This window comes from Erigeron canadensis, chromosome 3 (assembly GCF_010389155.1).
Source record: "Erigeron canadensis isolate Cc75 chromosome 3, C_canadensis_v1, whole genome shotgun sequence".
In the NCBI taxonomy this organism is placed as follows: domain Eukaryota; kingdom Viridiplantae; phylum Streptophyta; class Magnoliopsida; order Asterales; family Asteraceae; genus Erigeron; species Erigeron canadensis.
The window spans coordinates 24,223,782-24,247,974 of record NC_057763.1 but is presented as its reverse complement, the minus strand read 5'-3'; the positions used below and the strand labels follow the sequence as shown (position 1 = coordinate 24,247,974).

At 33.3% G+C, this 24,193-nt stretch overlaps 3 protein-coding genes across 4 annotated transcripts; 2 read left to right on the top strand and 1 right to left on the bottom strand.

The window, feature by feature from the left end:
• Window positions 1-2,299: 2,299 nt before the first annotated feature.
• Window positions 2,300-6,455, top strand: LOC122593665 (MLO-like protein 13). 2 transcript variants are annotated; one of them, XM_043766099.1, is made up of 13 exons: window positions 2,300-2,443; window positions 3,648-3,705; window positions 3,844-4,166; window positions 4,253-4,310; window positions 4,394-4,476; window positions 4,559-4,633; window positions 4,792-4,880; window positions 4,990-5,039; window positions 5,262-5,302; window positions 5,405-5,599; window positions 5,692-5,759; window positions 5,867-5,927; window positions 6,021-6,455. In XM_043766099.1, exons 1-13 carry the CDS (start codon window positions 2,321-2,323, stop codon window positions 6,243-6,245), a joined length of 1,449 nt encoding a protein of 482 aa, XP_043622034.1. In that variant the 5' UTR covers window positions 2,300-2,320; the 3' UTR covers window positions 6,246-6,455. The 2 variants fall into 2 exon arrangements, with proteins under 2 accessions (XP_043622034.1, XP_043622035.1); XM_043766100.1 differs by lacking the exons at window positions 5,867-5,927; window positions 6,021-6,455 and having other exon boundaries at window positions 5,692-5,763.
• Window positions 6,456-8,189: 1,734 nt separating this feature from the next.
• Window positions 8,190-11,267, top strand: LOC122591735 (MLO-like protein 13). The gene is made up of 13 exons (XM_043763982.1): window positions 8,190-8,312; window positions 8,385-8,442; window positions 8,546-8,868; window positions 8,966-9,026; window positions 9,129-9,211; window positions 9,308-9,382; window positions 9,487-9,575; window positions 9,680-9,729; window positions 9,928-9,968; window positions 10,065-10,259; window positions 10,370-10,437; window positions 10,616-10,676; window positions 10,807-11,267. Exons 1-13 carry the CDS (start codon window positions 8,190-8,192, stop codon window positions 11,032-11,034), a joined length of 1,455 nt encoding a protein of 484 aa, XP_043619917.1. The 3' UTR covers window positions 11,035-11,267.
• Window positions 11,268-12,083: 816 nt separating this feature from the next.
• On the bottom strand, window positions 12,084-17,486 carry LOC122593247 (transmembrane protein 64). The gene is made up of 5 exons (XM_043765633.1): window positions 17,300-17,486; window positions 16,271-16,496; window positions 15,233-15,469; window positions 13,174-13,391; window positions 12,084-12,502 (listed from the first exon to the last, which is right to left on the bottom strand). Exons 2-5 carry the CDS (start codon window positions 16,475-16,477, stop codon window positions 12,256-12,258), a joined length of 909 nt encoding a protein of 302 aa, XP_043621568.1. The 5' UTR covers window positions 16,478-16,496; window positions 17,300-17,486; the 3' UTR covers window positions 12,084-12,255.
• Window positions 17,487-24,193: the final 6,707 nt, after the last annotated feature.

The following is a 24,193-nucleotide window of genomic DNA, read 5'->3' as shown; positions in this document are numbered from 1 at the left end:
TTTGTATTAAATTTAATAGTTATTTAAAATTTTGTATTTTTCATATATTCATTTTCTGCTTGTACCAAACGACGAAATCTACTCTCTTTCCAAATATTCATTCTCTTTACCACTATATTCATTCGCTATTACATTTCCATTCTCTTTGATTCACTCGTACCAAACACCCATTAGGATTTCAAATGTAATCGATTAGTTGTTTTCATTGAATTAGGTAATAAATAAAAAAAAACAAGCATAACGCCATAATTTATACACGATAATACATCAAATTTTTTCACTTTTGATTACGGGTTAGGAAATACTGATACTGAGTAGATCGTAATGTTTTTACGTAGTTTTTGCTAATAATAACAAGAGAAAAAGATAGACGTGTCCGGTTTTTTTTTGGTCACGCTAACAATTTGATTATTGGTATTATTATTTTATCTTCATTATAAAGTCAAGAAAACGTGGGTTCTGAATTGTGAACATGCTCCACCCACCCCTCATAATGTACGTATGACATGACCTATTCTACACGATTTTTGTTTCTTTTTCTCCAAGCCAAAAATGATGTGAGTTGTAGTCAATTAGTCATCTCCTTTTAACTAGTCATTACTCATTTAACTCTTCACTTAATTTTATATTTTCTAATGTGAATTTAAAAGATAAAAAAAAACAAGTGTCTTTTTTCTTTGAACGGTCAAACGTTACATTATATTTATGGATTATGATAATTTGAAAACTAAAATTTTAATGAAAATTAAAAAACTGATCAAAACATATTGTGATCTGAATTTAACATAATGTGTTTCTAATTATTTTTTTTTAAAACACATTGTGTTAAGTTCATATCACAGTGTGTTTGAACAACTTTCTGATTTTCACGCGCTATCAAAAACACAATAAAAACATATTGGTTTTTTAAAAAACACAATTAAAACACATTGTGTTAAATTCAGATTATAGTGTGTTTTGACAAGTTTTTTAGTTTTCATATAAGTTTTAGTTTTTAAATAAACATTTGACTAATATTTATATTTACTTTTAAACTACCTCAAATATTGTTAAATACACTTGTCAAAAAATGAACATTGAACAACAAAAACACAACCCAAAATTTCAATTTAGCCACCATGGCACCATTGTTGTTTTTATTTTACAAAATAGTGACCCAAATGTTGTCTTGTTGGAGGAGAGTGTTGCCTTTGTTCGTTGATATCGAATCTTAACATCATCTTTTAGATATTAATTATTTTAATTTATTTACTATCTATTTAAAGAGTTTTTATGTGAACAGTAGTTTCACTTGATTAGTTACTTAAAAAAAATAACTTACCAGTTAATAATTAATTAGACGAAAATTAAGAACAACAATAAAACTTGATGAGTTAGCCCCTCATGATATTTAATTATACTATCAATTTTTTATATAATACTTTTAAAGGAAATGCTAAATACAACCCTAAGGGCTGTATTTAACGTGCATAAAAAAAACTTGTACCTTTTATATTAAAAGTCTGCCCCCTGATTTTCATGGTAAATATACAAACAATTTATGCACCTTAAACACAGTCCTAAGGGCTGTATTTAGCAAACCCCTACCTTTAGTTACATCATCAGTTTTCTTATATTATAAAATATCTCTACTACCCCTTTAAATCAAACACATTTACATTAATTACCTACATCTTTAGATGCCGCACCACCATAACTATCCGTCGCCACCATTACACCGTCACCAACGCTGCCTCATTTCGCAGGTACCGTGTTAGTAGATTAGAATAATTATAGATGAATGGATATAGGGATTTACTTGATGAGTTGATGGTCATTAGTTAACTTGATACTCCGTCGTAATCCGTATTATTTATTTGAGCTTGTTATATTGGATGTTGGTTTCTTGCGCTTAATTATGACGAATTGGACTCATGGGCCGGACAACCAAAAAAAGGCTTTTGTCAATGGATAGTACTTACAGTATAAAAGGGCCAAAAGCCCATTTGGCCATTTAAAACATCCAATTGGTATTGAAATCTTTCAACTTGGATTGAGTTGATTCACAAATAAAGCGAACTCTCATTGTCTCATAGTCTCATTCACTTTGCTATCTCATTTTATATAGTTAGATACTTTTGTTCTTTTTCACACTATTCTCATAATCTCATTAATGTTCTCATAATCTCATTAATGTTCTTTACTTGGTGAGCTGCTTCACCTTGACAAGCACACATTCTTTGCTTCCTTTCATATCTAGTCTAAACAATTTAATAATCAAAACTATGATCCCTTTCTCCCCTACTCGATATCCATTCTTTAATCAACTCTCTGGTCAAGCATGGTGGAAGAAGGTGAATCCAGGTCGTTGGAGTACACGCCAACATGGATTGTAGCGGTTGTCTGCTCTATCATCGTTATCATCTCTCTACTTGCCGAGCGTGGACTTCATCATCTTGGCAAGGTATGTACCCCCTCATTTGTACATACAAATATATATGAACTACATGTCTACATGCAAAGCCAAGTACATACATTATATAGAGATTTCAGATACATATATTTTTAGGGGTACCAAATTTATCATTTCTTTATAATATTAGTCGTTTATAAATAAAAAAAATTGTTTATATATTTGAATTCTCTAGGGGCGATGGACTTTTTTCCCGGTTGTCCTGGGCACATGAATACTTAGGAATGTCAATTATATCTATGGATATATTTGGCACAAGCTTTTCGAGAGCTTTTCAGGAGCTTTAGCTTTTTATCTTAAACTAAAAGCTCCTAAATATTAAAAGCTTTGTTTGGATGCAACTAGTTTTAGTTTTTATTCGAAAGAAAAAGCTTTAAAATGAAACGCTACTTGAAGTAGCGTTTCAGGAGCTTTAGCTTTTCGAATGAGCTTTTAATCTTTAAAACTACACAAATATCTCTTGAAGTTGCAGCTACAACTATCATACCAAACACTTTTAGAAAATAAAAGCTATAACTTAATTACAGCTCGAACTAAAAGCTACAGCTTATAGCTCGAACTAAAAGCTACAACTACAAGTTACAGTTACCAGCTACAGCTACTTTTATCAAACATACCCTATATCTATATATGAATATATAATCATTTGTTTTAATATCATATAAAAACAAATGGTTAAAATAACAGTGTCACAACCTAAATAGCCTAGTTGAACTGCTTAAATGTCACAACTCACAACACAGGAAAATTGGTTTGGCGCCGTTTATATAAAACATCAGACCAAGAAGTTTTAGAGTATTAGACCGATCAAGCCTTCGCCAAATAGCGTAGTTAACTCTAGAGACGGGGGCATTTGAAAGTACCCCGGATTACAATCATTAACAGAGCTATCAAGAAACCTAATTTAGTTATCACAAAGTTAATTATTGGATTAATTTGCTTGGGCCACAATTTGAGCTTGATTTAATTTACTTCCTAATAAATTACCCGTTGGCTTAGTGTGTGGTGTTACCAGAAAATCAACCTTAACCAACCAGCCCCCAATTCTTCCTGAAAGTACCTAAATTTTTTAACTAATTGCCACCACTATGTGTTAAAATAGGCTGATATTCCATATGAAATTCCTTATAAGATTGTATATATATATATATATATTGCATCCATTAAATCACTAAATTAGTTTTTGTGTTACTAGTTGTTAAAGCAAAAAAATCAAGATGCACTATACAATGCCTTGCAAAAACTCCAAGAAGGTTTGCTCACAACACTCATTTTGAATTTTATTTTAATACTTGTTTTATTTGAACCAAAGACTAATTAAGAAATATCTATACAATATTTTTGAATAATTTTGTTGTCTATTTCTTGACTAAAACTCTACATCATATCAGAACTGATGTTGTTGGGTTTCATATCCTTGTTGCTGACGGTTTCTCAACGTACGATAAGCAAAATATGCATACCGGCACATCTTGCCAATTACATGCTTCCTTGCAAAAGAGAGGAAACAACTACTTCCACAACTGAGCATTTGGTCCTCAATATCGGGCGGCATCTTCTATCAGAAGATATTGGCGCCCAGCATTGTGCAAGCAAGGGAAAGGTGCCATTGGTATCTTTAGAAGGACTACATCAGCTTCATATATTTATATTCGTGTTAGCGGTTGTACATGTCATCTTTTGTGCCACTACCATGGTCCTTGGAGTCGCTAAAGTAATGTTTTACTCTCTTACAACATGATATATACGCATTGTGCATATTGGTTTCTTTTTCTCAATAATATCATATATACCGTGTAGATAAGTGAGTGGAAGCGTTGGGAGGAGTCTATCATCAACAATGGACCTGCCAAACATAGTAAGCTTATCTGCTCCACTTTCAGCTGAATTTTCTTCTTAAATCCGAGAGATGGAGTATATGTCAGCAATTGTTTATTGTAGGGCATGTTCACCATCGTCATCCTCTATTCCTCACGCAACGTACTATAGGCCATTACAGAAAAAAGCCCGTATTGAGATGGATAGTGAGTCTACTTAACATTTACAATATGAATGTCACATACACATATGCATACAATTAAATTAAAAATTGTTGTTTGTTTGTAGGTATCATTCTTCAAACAGTTTTATGGATCAGTGACTAAGGCAGATTATATGGCACTTCGATCTGGGTTCATAAAGGTAACATTTACCTCTAACTTTTCAACAATGTGTTCATTAGTTTGCAACTTTCACAACCAAAATTCGGAAGTCTCCAAACCACGCACTACTACATTCTGTTTGGCATATAATTGATTGTATATTCTTCAAGCTTGACGTATATTGTTATTGATCTATAGGAACATTGTCCCAGTAATCCACAGTTTAATTTTTACAAGTACATGTTACGAACTCTGGAACACGACTTTAAAAGAATTGTCGGCATAAGGTATGGATTCCATTTTCATTTAACTTGACATTCTACTTCCAGCTAGCTAGTAATAGCATGAATAAGTTATTCAGCCATCGTGTTTTGCCCTTTTATCGTTTTTTGGCAGTTGGTTTTTGTGGCTCTTTGTCGTCGTCTTTTTGCTTCTCAATATTAATGGTATGCACTCTGCCTTTGATCATAAACAAAATTTTTTAAAATGTACACAAGATATCAAACATAAACCTTGTTGCATTTCATCACATACTGATATTGTATAGTTTTTCTTATTGCTGTTAAGATTGATATAAACATTAGTCCCGACGACATCAATGTTTGGCATTATATACAAAGTACTATATTTCTCTAAAAGGTTCTAACGGATTTGTGTATGAATTGAAGGTTGGTACACATACTTTTGGCTGTCCTTTTTGCCCCTCATTGTGAGTCCAGAAAATGAAAAAACTTCTTATAATTTCAAATAGCATATACGAGTAAAAAGCATTGTCGTAACAACTGAATCTTGTTGGTGACTAACATGACAGCTTCTACTGCTTGTGGGAGCTCATCTCGAGCATATCATTACACGCTTAGCAAGAGATGCCGTTGAGAATAGAACGGATGGAGTAAAACCTACTGATGATCATTTTTGGTTCAATAACCCGAAAGTTATCTTATTCTTGATTCACTTCATCTTGTTTCAAAACTCATTTGAAATCGCTTTCTTCTTTTGGGTTTGGGTAAGTTTATCATTATGTGCAAATCAGATATCTTTTTAATTTGTTAGTACAAAGAATGCTAAGAAGTTTATCGTGTCGTAAATGTGGCACAGACTACATATGGGTTCGACTCGTGCATCATGGAGAAACTCGGCTACATCATCACCAAACTTGTTCTAGGGTAAAAGTCTCATCGAGTTAAACACGGATTCAAATAAACCAAAATTTCAAATCTCTTCCTAACTATGTCATGTTCATTATGGTTCTAACATCTACTCATTTGTATAGGGCAATTGTGCAAGTACTTTGCAGTTATATCACCTTACCTTTGTACGCCATTGTATCCCAGGTAGGCTTTATATAATTTTAATTATATTTACATGAATTTTTATTAAAAAAGTTGATTTTATGAGAAACATAAGCTTAAAGTTACACATTACAGATGGGAAGCAATTTTAAACCAAGTATATTTAATACGTTAACGCTTGGTCTCATTACTACCTGGGCAAGTGAAAGGGGGAGACCAGACTCGAAGGCAGCTGAAAGTAGTCACTCCAACCGATTGCAAATTCAACCACAAGAAAACGATGAAATTATAACAGTCGAGCAAGGAACAACATCTGTGCTAGAGCTAACAAGTCCTGTTCCTATTCAGAGACAAGTATAACCACTTGGATTCATAGTACATTTGGAAGAAATTTTTTCCAAAACATGTATGAATGATTTATAGTATTATACCCCATTAAACAATGCTTACTGGTAAGAAAATTGATGTCATTGTAGCTAATGGCAATTTAGATTGTTGATGTTTATGGGAAAGTCAATGACGTACTAACGCTGCATTCTCGATTGAAATAGAAAGAAAAAGAAAAAGAAATAAAGGAAAACATATATTCTTGAGTTTTTTGTTTAATGAAAGTAAAGGAATGTAATCAACTATTTACTTTTCTTTCTTGAGTTTGTTTTCTTTCCTTTCATTTTCTACTAACTTAAGAATGTAATTTTTACTTCACCTCCAATTTTTCTTTCTTTAGTTTTTCTTTCAACTCAAAAATGCCTTTTATAGATATAATTTCTTCTCCCAAATATTTAATGTTTCCCCCCAATTCATCCAAGACCGAGATGTCGGCTAGTCTGAGAGTTGATCTTGTTTCCAACAGGTCAGTCAAGATATCACCGATGCTTCTTTCTTAGAAGAAATTTGAGCCTGCCTAAAAATGTCAATGATACATTATACATAACCAAATTGTGTTAGCATGCTCCCCAAAAGAATCCAAACATGCTTTGCGACAAACGGTGCATATTTCATCAAAGAGAATAGGGGACTCATGAGACAGTATTTGAGAATAGTACGATATTATTCCGGAGACATCTGTTGTCTTAACCCAACTATAGGGATATCCATAAGGAAAGTTATGAGCATGTGGTGCTTGTAAATAGTTAAAAATGATACTTTGTCTAAAACGAAATACACCTTTCTTGTCATTTTCACTTTATTATACATGTTCTTTCAACATTTGGCACAAGAAGCAACAACAACACCACCATGATCGCAATTCCTCAAACGTCACATGTATCCAAATGGAGCGGCCTCACGGACGGATCAAATCGTCTGTCAACATGGACCGTCATAGAATGTTGTGAGAAGGCAATGAGTTGGGTGTGACAGGAGAAATGGTCATGTTGTCAAAATTGATCCCCAATCTTCATTGTCTTTCATAGACAACTATCCCTTAAACACTAGCAACTGGCTCGAAGGTAAGGCAAGTCCATCCTTATTCAACTTGAAGCATCTGCGTTACTTGGACCTGAGCATGAAAAATTTCGCGGGACAAAATATTCCTGAATTTTTTGGGTCTTTGAGTATCTGGAATACCTTAACCTCTCTTAAGCACGTTTTAGTGGTGCACTCCTTCCTCATCTAAGAAATGTCTCAAGGTTACAATATCTTGATCTTAATCTCCAACATAGCATGGGATCTCTCCAATATAAAGGTTCTTTGATGGTCAAGGATGATCTATGGTGGCTGTCTTTGTTGTCATCATGAAAGCACTTGGATTTCTTAGGGATAACAACCGGTAACCATCTGATTGGTGCATCCAGTTAACATGTTACCATCTTGCTTACACTGAACTTCGCTTCGTGTGCTATCAATATCTCCCCAATAAGATCCATCAATTTCACTTATCTTATTTCACTAGATCTCTCTTCCGATAATGATGCTGATATGACGTATTGATGTCAACAGGACGGGTGGTGAGTAAGGCTGATGGTACGACTGTGGGTGGTCTAACTATTTTTCTTGTAGCGATTGAAGAAGGAATAACACTAACAGCATATTCATATCCTACGGCCAACACACATGAAAACATATTAATGTAAGTGTGTATGGGCCATGGGGAAACATATGTTCAAAGCTTAAATAGATGTAAAATAAAACTATAAAAGTGATGTTCTTTACTTGGTAAAAGCTTCACCATGAGTCCATGACAAGCACACATTCTTTGCTTCTTTTTATATCTAGTCTAAACAATTAAAATCATCAACACCATGATCCCTTTCTTCCATTTTTCCTCTGTCCTGCATCCATATTTTAACTCTCCGACAAAGCATGGTGGAAGAAGGTGAATCAAGGTCCTTGGAGTACACACCAACATGGATAATAGCGGTTATCTGTTCTATCATCGTTATCATCTCTCTACTTGCCGAGCGTGGTCTTCGTCGTCTTGGCAAGGTCGTACTAAATGTTTGTCAGATATATATCATGCATATATAATATTTACACATTAATACAATGATTGTGCAGTGGTTAAAGCGAAGAGGTCAAGAAGCTCTTTATGAGGCCTTGCAAAAACTTAAAGAAGGTAACAATATACACTTGATTTCTAAGTTCTTTACATGTTCTATGTATCACTTAATTATAAATCTTTTTGTTGTCTATCTTCCTTCACTAAAATTCTGCATCAGAGCTAACCTTGTTGGGATTCATATCGTTGTTGCTGACCGTGTCTCAACGTATGATAAGCAAAATATGCATACCAACATATCTTGCCAATTACATGCTTCCTTGCAAAAGAAAGGAAACAACTACTTCCTCAACCGAGTATTTTGCCTTCAATATCGGCCGACATCTTATATCAGAAGATATTGATAGCCAATATTGTGCAAGCAAGGGAAAGGTACCATTGGTATCTTTAGAAGGTCTACAACAGCTTAATATATTTGTATTCGTTCTAGCAGTTGTACATGTCATCTTCTGTGCCACTACTATGCTCCTTGGAGTCGCTAAAGTAATCTTCTACGTACTCTTTTACTATGTAATATATATATATATATACAGTTCTACAAGTTCCATTATTTCATGTTCGATATTGTCATATCGTGTAGATAAGTAAGTGGAAGCGTTGGGAGGACTCAATCAAGAACACTGATGGACCTGTTAAACATAGTAAGCCTGTTTTTCATCTGCTCCGGCCACTTTCTGCTGTTTTTTCATCTTAAATCTGAAAGATGGACTATATATATGACAGCAATTGTACGATTATTGTAGGTCATGTTCACCATCATCATCGAATATTCTTCACGCAACGTACTATAGGTCATTACAGAAAAAAGGCAGTATTGAGATGGATAGTGAGTCTACTTAACATTTACAATATGAATGTCACATAAACATAATGGCATTAATGCATACATTGATTCAAATAATTCTTGCTGTTTTGTTTGTAGGTATCATTCTTCAAACAATTTTATGGATCAGTGACTAAGGCAGATTATATTGCACTTCGAGCTGGGTTCATAAAGGTAAAAGTTGCTTGGATTTATACTTCATTTTGTTACTCATACCACTTGTATATTCTTCAAGCTAACACCCATCTTGACATAATTTTTATCTGATCCATATATAGGAACATATTCCCGGTATCCCAGATTACAATTTTTACAAGTACCTCTTACGAACTCTGGTACACGATTTTAGAAGAGTTGTCGGCATAAGGTATGCATTCCATTCTCATTATACTTCCAGCTATCTAGTAGATAGATGTAGCAGAAGTTATTTGGCCATTGCGTTAAGTTTGCCCATTTATCGTTTTTTGACAGTTGGTATTTGTGGCTCTTTGTCGTCATCTTTTTGCTTCTTAATATTCATGGTATGTATTCTGCCTTTGATCATAGATAAGATGTCAAACATAAAAATTATTGCATTTCATCATAAACTGATATTAGATAGATTTTGTTGTTGCTGATAAGATTGATATAAACTTAACATTAGTACTTGCATCGAATTTCGACGTTATATGCATAGTATATCTCATGAGGGTTTTAATGGATTTGTGTTTGAATGGCAGGTTGGTACACATACTTTTGGTTGTCATTTTTGCCCCTCATTGTAAGTCCGGAAACGCAAAACTTCTTATGATTTCACATAGCATATATATACAGCATTGTCATAACAATTGAATTGTGTTGGTGATTAATATGACAGCTTCTACTGCTTGTGGGTGCTCATCTCGAGCATATCATTACGCGCTTAGCTAGAGATGTTGAAAAGAATAAAGCGGAAGCAGTAAAACCTGATGACGATCATTTTTGGTGCAATAACCCAGAAATCATTTTATATTTGATTCACTTCATCTTGTTTCAAAATTCATTTGAAATCGCCTTCTTTTTTTGGGTTTGGGTAAGTTTATGATTATGTACTGCCAGCCCTGCATCTTCTTCACTTCTTTTATAAGTTTTGCAAAAATGCTATAAAATTTTCTTCTTATTTTTGGTGAAAATGTTGTACAGACTACATATGGGTTCGACTCGTGCATCATGGAGAAAGTGGGCTACATCATCACCAAACTTGTTTTAGGGTAAGTTTTGATCGAGTTACATATACATTCAGATTAACCAAAAAATGGAAACATATATAACCATTGTTTGTTATTTGATTTTACGTTGGAAGATGTCATGATGATATGTGTTAATCTGTTACATAACTATATATGCCATATGCATTTTGGTGCTGCTAAACGTTATCTATATGTGTAGGGCAATTGTTCAAGTACTTTGCAGTTATTGTGTCTTACCTTTGTATGCCATTGTATCCCAGGTATATATCCTTATGTAATTCATTTCTGTTTATGCAGTATTTGATTTTGAAAAGTAGATTTTCCAGCAATTCTGAAGAGAAATATAAGTTGTAAATTAACTACGGGTAGAATTTACTGTACGCATTGCAGATGGGAAGCAAGTTTAAGCCGAGTATATTCAATACTTTTTCACTTATACTCATTCAAGACTGGGTAAGAGAAAGGAGGCGACCAGGCTCGGCAGGTGAAAGCAGTCGATCAAACCAATTGCAAAATCAACCACAAGAGAACGATGAAAAAATACCAATCGAGCAAGAAACAAATTCAAGGATAGAGCTAACCAGTCCTAGTTCTATCCCTATTCAGGAACAGGTATGAGGTATGGATGGATTGATTCCGTGTTGACGACGTGACATTGGCGGTCCATACTGCTCCATCTGTCGTCGTTCCACTACGGCCAATTTTTTTATAATGTCATTGAGATTTGTATATATATGTTACGTGTGTATATATTTGTAGGTTTTAGGTATAATAAACAAATATTAAAGTAAAACAAATACTCGTAAAACAATAGGTTTACATCAGTAGAAATCACTGTGCATTATAAATATCATCGTACATCAATTGCTTCATGAATCTTCGTGTATCAATTTAACAATCTTCGTGCATCAATTTAAATATGATCTAAGGGTCAAGATCTTATCTTATTTGTTTTTTTACTTTAATAGTTGTTTTACAATACCTAACCCCTATATTTGTATATACTCTACCTCATTTCCCTCAATCTATATGTATATACAAACGGTTCCATATGGTTGGTTAAAACTTTTGAACCATTTAACCATTCTATTGGGTTATGCTGTCTTCCTTTACTCTCAACATCGAACCATAGTTTCAGTTACCAGTTACCCGTAATTCAGTCACCCAAAAAAATTAATTATTTCTGTTTCGATTTACCATTAACTATTTATTAAAAACATACAAATAATAAAGTTTAAGTTGTCAATTATAATAATCAAAGATAATTACTTACTTTTATAGTAATTTACATTGTTAATTCATGAATTTTTTACATGGTCATTAATTTTTTACATAGCCGTTTTTTATATTGTATTTGTAAAAAACATGAATATACTAGATGTTATTTCCAACTTGAAAGGGAAGAAAACCAGGAAGTAATAGATTGGAAAGATCGAGTCAGCAAAGGCAGAAAATGTGCATAGCCGCATAGGTAATAATAGGAGGGGCTGGAGGCTTTAGTTTTAGAAAAATAAAATAGATTGGGCTAATGGAATAACATTAGTATCTAATGAACATGGTAATTGAATGATCTAATAGTTTTTTTCACACTCTATAATAGTAATCACCACCTACTTGAGAAACATTCAGCAGGCATGGAGAACACAAAAACTAAGGTAATCAAAGAATGAGCAAGAGAAAGATGGAGGTGTGTACCTTGATTTCAAAAACTTTCTCATCTGTAGTATTCAAAGTCCTTATTTCCATCATCAATTGCTTAATTACAAGTGGTTAGAGATCTAAAAGAAAAACCCACATGAGCTCAAATAATATACACTAAGAATCTATGTTGCATATAAGCTATACTGAAGGCGTCTGGAAATGCTTTTGTCTCTCAAGTGGAAGTTTTTCAAGCTGTATATTACCATGCTCTGAGTCCATATTCTCTTCATTTTCAAGTTCTTTTAGAGATTTCTTTGCATAAACCGTAAAACCAACAGTCATAACTACTGCAATAATCAAAGAGATCACGTTGTATATAATTTCTAATGGAGTCATTCGGTGGTTTCTGTACTGCACATCTGCAAATGTCCTTATCAACCGCCCACTGCACAAATATTGGAAGTAAGTCAATGCAAATGCACTAAAACATCAAAGTCAATGAATGGATGGGTCGGGTACAGGAAAAAACCACAAGTTTTTGGGTTTGAGCCGGGTTAGATTGACACAGACACTCTGTCCAAACATTTTACATTTTTTAAAATTATTAGTGCATTAAAATGTGATTACCATATTATCCTATTTTCATAAAACTAACCATCTGGGTTACAGCCCAGTGGCCACCTGCCCCCCTAAAAAGCGACTTGGTGGGAACACCACCCAGGTTTGAATCCATGCAAAAGCATATTCAACCAGCCAAGGTTTCTGGGGTCTCACCGCCAAGCAGCATTGCAGGGTCGCTAGCTTGAGAGGAAAAATTCCTCTACGAGACTAAGGGGTTCCTGGGCATTTACCTTTTTTTATTTTTTTTATTTTCATAAAACTCTTAATCAAATCACTTTTAAGAAGGCTTTATGCATCAAAACACACTTTGAACCATTTGATAAGATATCTGTTGGCCTAAATTTACCGACTTTACCTGTCTGACTACCTAGTGATAACACATTGCACAAACTGACTAATTACAAGTATATCAGTAGATATTTCCACCACAACAATACAACATGATAGATGAAATAAATGCATAATATAAATAAGTGAAATAGAATTGAGTTAGACCTGTATATATAAATGAATGCTTCTGGAATCATCCCTGCAATTGATCCACACAAATAGGGCCAGAATCTCATACTGGTCACTACTATTGCGTAGTTAAAAATTGTGTATGGAAATGGTGAAATCCTAAAAAGTGCAACAACCCGGAATTGCTGGAACCCATCTCCTTCCCCGGCCAATCTAATCATTGCAGCCGTCTGTGGCCATTTCTTCAACCATTTCTGTATATCACATAGAAAAATGAAAAACAGAAGAGGTCAAAGACTCAAAGCTTTGAAAATAAGAGCATTATATAATTATTATTATATACCACCCCCAAAAAACAAAGTAATAAATGAGAAAAATGAGTATGGGGCTGTTATGCACCCAACTTGGATGAAAAACCCCTCACATACCAATATTTTAATATTTTGAATAAATGTTTGGCCCCCCATGATTTTTATGGTTTAAAAAAAGGTATGTGAGGGGTTTTTCACCCAACTTAGGCGCCTAACAGCCTCATATTCCCTTCCCCCGTAATAAATATAAGATAAATAATAATAGTATAGTAATAATAATGATAATACCAAAAAAAAGGGTTAAGTCACTGGATGACCATTGTACTTTCCTTCTTGTACATGGTTGCCCATCAAACCAGAAAACTAAGCTGTATGACCAACATGCTTTTTAAATTTGTACACGGTTGACCAAAAGTTTACCTTTTTACCGGTTACATTATTTTTTATGACGTGACAATGACGTCGCAATTTGAAAAGTCACTGGATGATCATCGTACTTTCCTTCTTGTACATGGTTGCCCATCAAACCAGAAAACTAAGCTGTATGACCAACATACTTTTCAAATTTGTACACGGTTGACCAAAAGTTGACCGGTTGACCAAAATTTGTACATGAATTTAGTTTGGATTTAGGGGTTTTGAAAACCCTAGTTTGGAATTAGGAAATAAATTTCCAGATTTGTTGCATGTATAACAGATTTATTTGTATTGAATTTAGTTTGGAATTGGGGGTTTTGAAAACCCTAGATTTATTTGACAATTAGTGAAATGAATTCGTTTTCCATATATGAGCATGTATGAATTCGTTTTCAATATATGAGAATTTATGTTTGGTTAACTTTTTTAGAGTCTGCTGTTTCTGGCCGGAATCTGCTGGTGTTAATTCAATATATTATTATTATTATTATTATTATTATACAAATTAGGAATACGTTTTTATACACATAATTGCTCACTGGGCATCCAAGTCATCGTTAAAAATAATCCACTTAATTGCCACGTCATCAAAAAATAATGTAACCGGTAAAAAGGTAAACTTTTGGTCAACCGTGTACAAATTTGAAAAGTATGTTGGTCATACAACTTAGTTTTCTGGTTTGATGGACAACCATGTACAAGAAGGAAAGTACGATGGTCATCCAGTGACTTAACCCTAAAAGAAAATACGTTTAACCGGCTATCACCGGTCAACCGGTCAACTTTTGGTCAACCGTGTACATATTTGAAAAGTATGTTGGTCATACAACTTAGTTTTCTGGTTTGATAGGCAACCATGTACAAGAAGGAAAGTACGATGGTCATCCAGTGACTTAACCCAAAAAAAAAACACCAAGGCTTCCCATTCTATTAGTTCATAAAAATGCACCATTTTCAATTTTGTTATAACTTTTCAGCCCTAATGACTTTGTGAAAGGTGTCAATTTTTTCAGTCGCTTTACATATGAATTGGTCAATTTGGCTATGTGTGAACTCTAATTGGTCAGAAAAGGTACAATAACAATATATCTTAAGAGAAAATGGGGTGAGCATGTCCAAGGATGTCCAAAATGTAATTTTTAATGCATAAAATTTTTTATTTGTAGATACAGATCCTTACCGGAAATAATATACAGAAAATTTGAAGTCCTCTTTGACACTAACTATTTCTAAAGAATATTCAATGAAAAGTGTTATAAGTCGATCTAATTTAACATGACCAGTACCAAAAAGATAATCAGTTTGACCATTTGTCCTGACCAATCAACCAACTTGCCCATTTTACACCACTACAATTATTGACTCACATGAATGCGATCGCGGAAGAGCAGACCGATGAGATAGGGTAAAATCATCCCGATAGTTGTTCCGACCATGATTATTACAAATCCAAGACCATAGCCAAAAATCATCCCTGCAAGCCACATGGATGGGCCAGAAGGGATCAGCAACACTGGGAACAATGCCAAAGAGGCTATAAGTATGAATGCAAGAGCTGGGCGACCAAAGGCAGTGGCCTCCCATTGCAACATTGGTAGAAGAACCTGTCAAAGAATCAGAAAGCCAGACGATTTATTTAGCCACATCATGATCACGGAATAGAAAATCTATAAATTCACATGTCAGACTAATACAGTATTAGTACAAACTTTTTCAGGTAGACCTGCCAACAACTTTGAGCCAGCGGGCTACTTTTATAAAGTTCCTTATTTTTGCTAAGTTGTTATATTTAACCCACTTGACTCATTGTGGTTGTATATAACCCAAAATCAACCCATATTTAGGTATGTGGGTCGATACTGCCATCTCAACCCCATCGTTTTCCTTCTTCCTCTCTTCTAGTCTTACCTCTGCTTCAGTTTATACATGTCTGCTCGTCTTTTGTAGATTACTGAATTATATAAGGTCATTTCTACCTATACAATACACTTTGAGCCCTTCAACTGACACCATATTCTACAATATTAAACCCTTCCATAGAACTTCCAATGTTGCTTTTAAGTTATCTTTCTCAGTCTAACTATGATTAATCAAACATCCTCATTCTATCTTTGTAATTACAACCCTTTACAACTACATAATCCAAGCTTAAGGGTTAATGCTACTTGGCTCAAGCTAAAGAAGGGGCTAATTCAGTCATCATAATAAAATCAATAGTTACAACCGAAAGCCTAATATATTTTGAGAATAACTATGAACTTGTCACCACCTTTACACATCAATCTACATAGCAAGATTTAACTAACTTAAAAAATGAGTGACGTAGATCATAACAACCATTGAATCTACATGTCCTTCAATACACGCTAGTAGAAAAAACAGCAAACAGCAGAAAACAATTATACCTTCTCAAAAACAAACGGAACACCCCATTTTAAGAAAGCTAGAGTAGCTACAATAGCAGTTATGGACAACGTGAGAGTCTTGATCCACCATTTCAATGACCGATTACTACTTTCTGTTTGAGGTTGTGAGATACTGGAGTCAGCCACAATATTTTCACTAGATATAACCAATCTCACATGTTCGTTATCTCCTTGGGATGTCATCATTGCTAATAAATCTGAAAACCTATCGAAATGCAACATATCCCTTATCAGCATACTTCAAAATATAAACTGTAATAAATATAGCTTCAAGCAGGCCTATTTAATATTTACTTTCCATGATAATGCAACTCGGATTATATAAAATCTTAACGGCTAACTCTACGTCCCAAAGTAATAAGTTATACATTACTATCCTAAGAACCAAAAATAAAGCTATACATACACTCTAGAAAAGGTGCATTTCTAACTGTATTCATCACACGTTTCCGGTTTCTCAAATTGAATTTTTGTCTGGCGAACAAGTATTTTCAGACAAATTGAATAGCTCGGTCAATCGGTCATTCGCTGACCTGTCTGACGACCAACATGAGAGACGCAAATCGCGTAACACTATAGTTATTGAGATACGAGGCCAGAATTTAAACCCCTGGCCTCGCTTTTATGCTGTATATCCCGCTAACATCGCAGGAACGACAAACTGTTCCGGAAATAAAAACATTTCACACCAAAAACCTAAATAATCATATCTAGTTATAGAAAATAGATATAATAAAAACCACTAATTCCCCTAAAATTAAAAGCTTGAAATCATAATTAGTACAAATAAAAAAAACACATACAGTTGTATATGATAGCTTAGCTTAACAGATATATATAAATAAAAATGAAAAACTAAAAACTAAAGGGGGAATTGGATGCTATTTCTAAGCTAATCTGAATGATGTACAATATTAAATATTCAAAATATTAGATTAGATATATAATAACATAAATACGAAATAATAAATTGAATATTATTAGGGTTTTAAAAAAAGTGATACATACAATAAATCAATCAAACAGCCAGCCAATCGGTGAGCAAAGGTAGCGTCTCCTGTGTTTGTTTTTTTTCCTTTTTTTTACTTCCTGAATCTCTAGAAAATACACTAATTTTTTTGTTATTTGTTTCTAGAAATTCAAGAAGTATGTGCGTGTACCGTTGTTTTTGTTGTTTATGGGTGTAAGAAAAGAAAAGGAAAAAAGAAAAAAAAAAAAAAGTTGTATAGTATGGGTGCGGTTGGGTTGGGTTGGTTTGGTTTGCTTTATTTGATATTTAGTTGGAAAAAGTTGATAACGAAGAATCAGGGTTGGAAAAAGAAAATAAAATAATCCAAACCATGTATTTGAATATTTCGGATCAGGTCTAGACAAACTTAACGGAATACGGGACGGGTTTTAAAGCAATAAATGAGAATTTTATTTGGTTCCATATAGAAAAGGAAAGAAAGGAGAAGCTTGGAAAAAGTTAAGATATAGTCAGATTTTATTTTTATTTAAATAGAGAGATTGTTTTTATTTATTATTTAAATAGAGAGGTTGTTTTCATTTTCTATCTAAACGGTAGATTAGACTCTTTAACTTTTTGCATGGGATGAGGATCGAACTCATGAACTTTATATTCAGATACCAGGGTGTTTAACACTGATCCAACCATGTTGCTTAATAGAGGTTCCTAGTAGAAAAGGAACGACCCATGCATTATCGTATTTTACGGGTTCATACTTTGATGGTATATAAAGAAGTTAAGATATAGACAGACTTTACTTCTACCTATATTGAGAGAATACTTCCAAGTTCTACATAAACAATAAAAAAAAGACATCTGGCTTTTGCGTAGGATGAGGATCAAACTTATAACTTCTATCTCATTCTTTTTAAAGAATTCGAGACGGATTTTGGGATGGTAACAGACCAGATATATATCAAGTATCAGGTTGATATTTCATGAACCATATGTGCAAATATGTGCAAACAAATTTTTTTGACGGTTATCGGGTCGAATGTAAATGCCATATGTTTTGTCAAATTCAAAGTTATATGAATATGAACCTGCCTCATTGTCATTACTTGGAATAATAGAATAAAATAGGCAACCACACATGCCCATACTTATTAATCTAGTTTGAACACATTGATATGTTTGGAATTATAATACGAGTAATTAATTTTATCAATTAAATGTTGAATAAGTCGTCATATCATAGAATGTTTATATAGGACGCCATTAAGGAACGAGGAATATGCCAAATCCTTTCCAGGTTTTCATTGTTCTCAATTTTCATTTATATTATTTTATTTTAGAGATAAGTATCTTGTAATGTAACAAACTTTGAACGAATGTCTAAAGCAGGAAATAACTAAAGTTGTGTGTATTGTATGTAAATAACTCGAAAATAATGTTTATTGTATGTGAGAAAATGTATTCAACCAATTAAAATTAGACAAGTGGCACCTCTATATGGTTGTCACGTATGTTTTCTTACATACAATAAACATTTTTTTAAAGTTGTTTACATACAATACACAAAACTTTAGTTATTTGTTACTATAGACATTCGTCCAAAGTTTATTACATTCCATGATACTTATCCCTTTATTTTATTAATGTATATATATTATAATTTCATGAAATCATTGGGTAGTTAAACACTTAAACCTTTTCGTGAGTTGTTACATACACCTAATTCATACGTATAGACACTAATCCTAATTGTCATTACTCCCATTAGCAAGTTTAAACTTTACACAAATATTTTAATTAAATACCGAATTATTAGTTGAATTAAATTGTTGTGAAAAATATTAAACTAGTCAAAACATATACATCTACTAAAAATAATACTTCAAAAAAGTAAAACAAATTTTTACTAACCAAATTTACCTCCAATAGAATTATATGTATTTTCTCTTTATTAATTCATTCTCTATTTTTAATTGGTTCACATGGGATTGTAAATATTATTAGTAGACTTTTGTTTGTAACTATATCATTTCTCTAAAAATATAAGGTTTAAAACTTATATTGAACATATATACAATCATCATTTAATTTCAAACCATAATAATGTTTAATTTTAGTACAAACAATAAAATGATATAATTAAAAAAAAAAATTTAAAAATGAAAATAAAGGCTTTGTTATATTTTAAACAATAAAAAAAAAGTATATAATTTTTTAAAAAATGACTTTTTGATATTTGCATGAAAATTAATGTAAGATGTTTTTAGTTTGGCTCGTGAATTAAACAGATTATCCAACCAAGTGATTTTAATTAATGTAGCAAAACAATTAAGTTCTTGTGTCATTTTGTTGTTCTTATCCGTTTAATTTGGTCTTCTGTTTACTTGGTAACATATAAAATGAGAGTCGAATACAAACTTAGTCACATAAATTCTGTCGACATCATATAGCTCAGAAGGAAAATCATGTATGCGAAAGTGTCCGGTTGGGGTGTACTAAATTTTGCACGTGTGAAGTGTGCTACTCTTCTACAAGTGGGATATTTAAACCGTAGAGTTGGAGCTTGGAAAACTTCAGTCGTTTCTACTGTCGGATATTTGAAATAGACATTTTTATTTTGAGGTAGCTCTCTAGCATAGACCTAGTTTCTAGACCTACCACTGTCAAATCATGACACGAAGTTTCCAGCAAAATTCACCTTTTTAAAAAAAAAACAAAAACAAAACCAAACTGGAGATATGGATTGGGTTAATACCCCAATTAATGGTTCAATTTAGGATAAAGTATAATGAAAGTCTATTGATTGTGCATTCACTCAGACAACATGTTCCAGATGTTTTCACAACACCTCTAGCTAGCTAGACACATATGGCGAGATTGAAAGAGTGTTGTTCATGACGTAAGTGTTTTAATTAGTGTGTACGTATATCCATAACGCATTATATGTCTACGTATATTTGAATCATTGGTAATTAAATATATACTTAACTAAGTAGTGTATTTAATTAGACTAGATGTATACGTGCGTAATGCGGCGGCGGTGTGCGTAGTGATAGCGGATGTGGTGGTGGTGGTGGGGACGACTGTGGGACGGTGATGGAGGCGTGGTGAATGTAAAGGAGAAGGGTATTTTATAGTTTTTTTAAAGACAGAAAGTTTAAAGAACAAAATGTGTGGTTTAATTTATTAAACAGTATAGATAAAGAAGAAGAAGTGTCAGACTTGGCTAAGGATTAGACTTAAGCATCTCTGTCTTCATGTAATGATGTGGCATGCATATCTTAGAGCTCGCCACATCATCTTTTTCTTACGTGATATTCATATTTCAAATAAGAATCATTAAGCGAGACTCGAACCTGTGCGCCCCAATAACCAAATTTACACAGGAACAAAAGTAATAAATTAATCTAAAGTAAATTTTGTTAATTTAGTTTTGTCCCATAGTAATAAAGCTTATCCTTTAACTGATTTACGTAATAAAGAACCTAGCCATTTGATCAAGGGATTATGGCACCTGAGTTTAAGCAATTATGACTTACTGGTTATGTAATGTAGCGATCTTTCAAACTAGCTATCTGATGTAACTATGTAAGTACCTTCCATTTTTGTTCTTTTAATGTATCCTACCGGGTAACATCCTATTTGTAACCGGTAATGCCACGTTGGATGTAAAAAAGAATACGGATTAAGACACCGGAGTGTTACCAATTATGAGCGAATGGTTATGTAATGTAGTGAAGTACGAAAGTGTTAAATTATTATAAGAACATCTCTGTTTTGTTCACTCAATGTATACTAACCGGATTACTCCGACGACTTTATACTCTAGTCATCTTCTCCGGCTAATTTCCGACACTATCTTTGGTAACAACATTTTTTTCCGGAGAGCAAATGTGAAACTGTAACTCAATGTCTAACTTCAATCCCCATATTGGATTGTGTTATGATCACCCAAACATCGTTAATCATAAAGATCTAGCCGTCCCATCCCCACCACCATCAAGATCCAACAACGTTGGTTTACAATGGGGTAAAAGGGGGGATTTTGACAGAGGATGACGACGATGGTTATCTGGGTGGCAGCTAATATTTGTTTATTTTACTTGTGGCTGTCAGCGGTGGCACGTGTCCAGATGAGGAGAAGGTGGAGAGATGGTCACACCTCTTGAATGGAAGAAAGAATGAGACCGAGGCCACCCACTACAACTTTGTCGGAGTCTAAGACCATCCATCTCGCCGGATTTCACAACCCACAATCATAACCATGACTATACAACAGGTCACCGGTACATGAAAAGAACAAAAATTGGAGGTTCTTACATCAGATAGCCAGTTTTAAAGATCATTACATAACCATTCAATCATAGTTGGTTACACTCTAGTGCCATAATCCCAATGTAAAATTAACATTGTTACCGACTACCGGTACAACAGGTCAGCCGGTACATTAAAAGAACAAAAATGGAAGGTACTTACATCAGATAGCCATTTTAAAAAGTCACTACATTACATAAACATTAAGTCATATTTGGTTACACTCCAGTGTCATAATCCCTTTGATCAAATATACCCTTCTTTTTACATAAGTTTGTATCTAGATTGAATTTGGTAAGATATTATTAAATATTTATATAAATCTCAAATTATATATATAACCATTACATATAAAATATAATAATTGTCTACATTTTTAGTTAACATGAACAATTTATAAAAGTTTTTCACACTAACTATATTCACACTAAAAATTGTAAAGTTTTAAAAATCTACAATTTTAGATGTGAAAACTTAATGTTTGTTTATGTTTTACCAACCACGATATTGAGCCTTTTTTTATTTAATAATATTTTTTCACTAGTTTTTCCAAACATTCAAAAAAAATTTATTCATATCAACTTCTAACAAAAGGCTAGAATTAATATACATATGTGTAAAAAGAGAAATATATATAAAAAAAAAATAGCACATGGAGAGTTACAAATAAGATATGATGGAGGGAGCTAGACTATGAAGTTGTAAGTAACACGATTTCAGCACCGAATTCACAGATTCAATGGCGGATTGGATGTGTGTGTGTTCTTGGTGTTTTAGTGTGTGTTTTAGAGAGAGAGAGAGTGGAATGAATGGAATTAAGTGTGTGTTAAAAATGGTTACTTGAATAAATGAAAATGTTGTTCAAGGCTTAATAATCTCTAAGGTATGAGGGTATTTATAGTCTATCTCTATACATATGCAACTTATCACATCTAGTCCCTCAACCTTAGTGATTATTAATCTATGACTTAACAACAAGTAAGTCCACTAACTTAAATTACAATTTATCACTATTTTTGGATTTCTAACATTCTTCCCCTTAGTGATATATTGTAATGAATGAAGTACGTGTTATCTTGTCTTGTAGGAATGTATTTGATGAGCCTGGTGGTGAAGACAATGAGTAGGTTGAAACAATTCTTGGTCTTGGACTTCTTGAAGTTAAATCATGAGGCGATTCTCAATGTTCTTTTTGAATAGAGAATAAAGAGTGTGTGTGTGTCTTGAATCTTTGAAGATTGTTGAATCATGAATCAGAGTTGTCTTTTGAAATGCAGAAGGTATAAACTTGGATTTGATTCTTCAATCTTTGATTCTTGAGGGAATTTCAACTTTTGACATGAAGTATCATGAACTTGTACTCTCCCCCTTGATGTATGCATTGGAGCTTCTTGAACAAGTGTTATTGTATGACTTGAAGATCTTGAATGAAACATGTTGATGAAGACTCTTTTGAAGCTTTACTACTTTGTTATGAATCTTCTAACCAATCTTTCAACTTTTTGTAGCTTTGATCTTTGTCACATTGACTTGAACACTTTGGAGAGTAAACATTTGAATGAAGTTTGGATAAGTCTCTTATGAAATAATCATGCTCCTCCTCAATACATGCATATAACCATATTGGAGCATCTTTAAACATTTGTTCCATCTTGAGAGAATATCCTTTCATCTTCAATCTCAATCTTATTTTTGGAATCAATTTAGATTTCCTCCTTTTCAAAATCAAGAACTCAATAAACTAAAATCTAGTGAAAATTTGAGCTCAATTGACTGAAACGTTTTGAAAATCTTTGACAAGTTAATCTGAACAATCCATGCGATTTTCATGAGAACATATTTCGTCGGCAAAAATTTGGAGGAAACTTGAAGAGATCCGAAGTAAAAAATTTCCAAATTTCAATTTTAATTCTTTCTTTTCAGCTTCAAACATAAACTTTTCTCCATCAATTATTCTTATTCTTCCTCAATCAATCATAATCTTTTTCTCCCCCTCATAATGACAAAGTTGGGATCAATGTCATTATGCAAACATTGACTGATAAAATGCTAAAAGAAATAACACAATCCGAAACTATATGTATTGCACATGAAGAAATATCGACCATTAAAACGTTATAGTATGGTTGAAGTTGTTGGTACAAACGTTATAGTATGGTGTTGGTGTTTTTTGTGTTAGTGAGATGAGAAATGAAACCGGATAAGAATGATCCGTTAACATGTTCAAAAATCAAAAGGATTAATGAAATGACCGATAGAAATGTATAACATTTTCTGGATTTCTAATGTATCATTGAGACATGCACAAATCAATGTTCTAACATAGTTCGGTCTGCGGCTTTTCAACCACGAGATTGCTTCAAAGAATATAAATCATGGTTAGTACAGCCGAGGCGTTCAATAACCACAATATATTATCCTTAAAGACTTTTAGGAAAAATCCGAGGTCACTGTTAGACTTCTCGTTCACTCAATAATCACATAAATGTAATTATGAGACCTACGTTCAACGTTGGAAAAGATGTTAGCATTGGTAGGATTTCCATTTGATCATCATGGAATATCTATTAAGATATCACTTACAAATGTTCCGGCTATATCACAAAGATAAACAATTATATCAC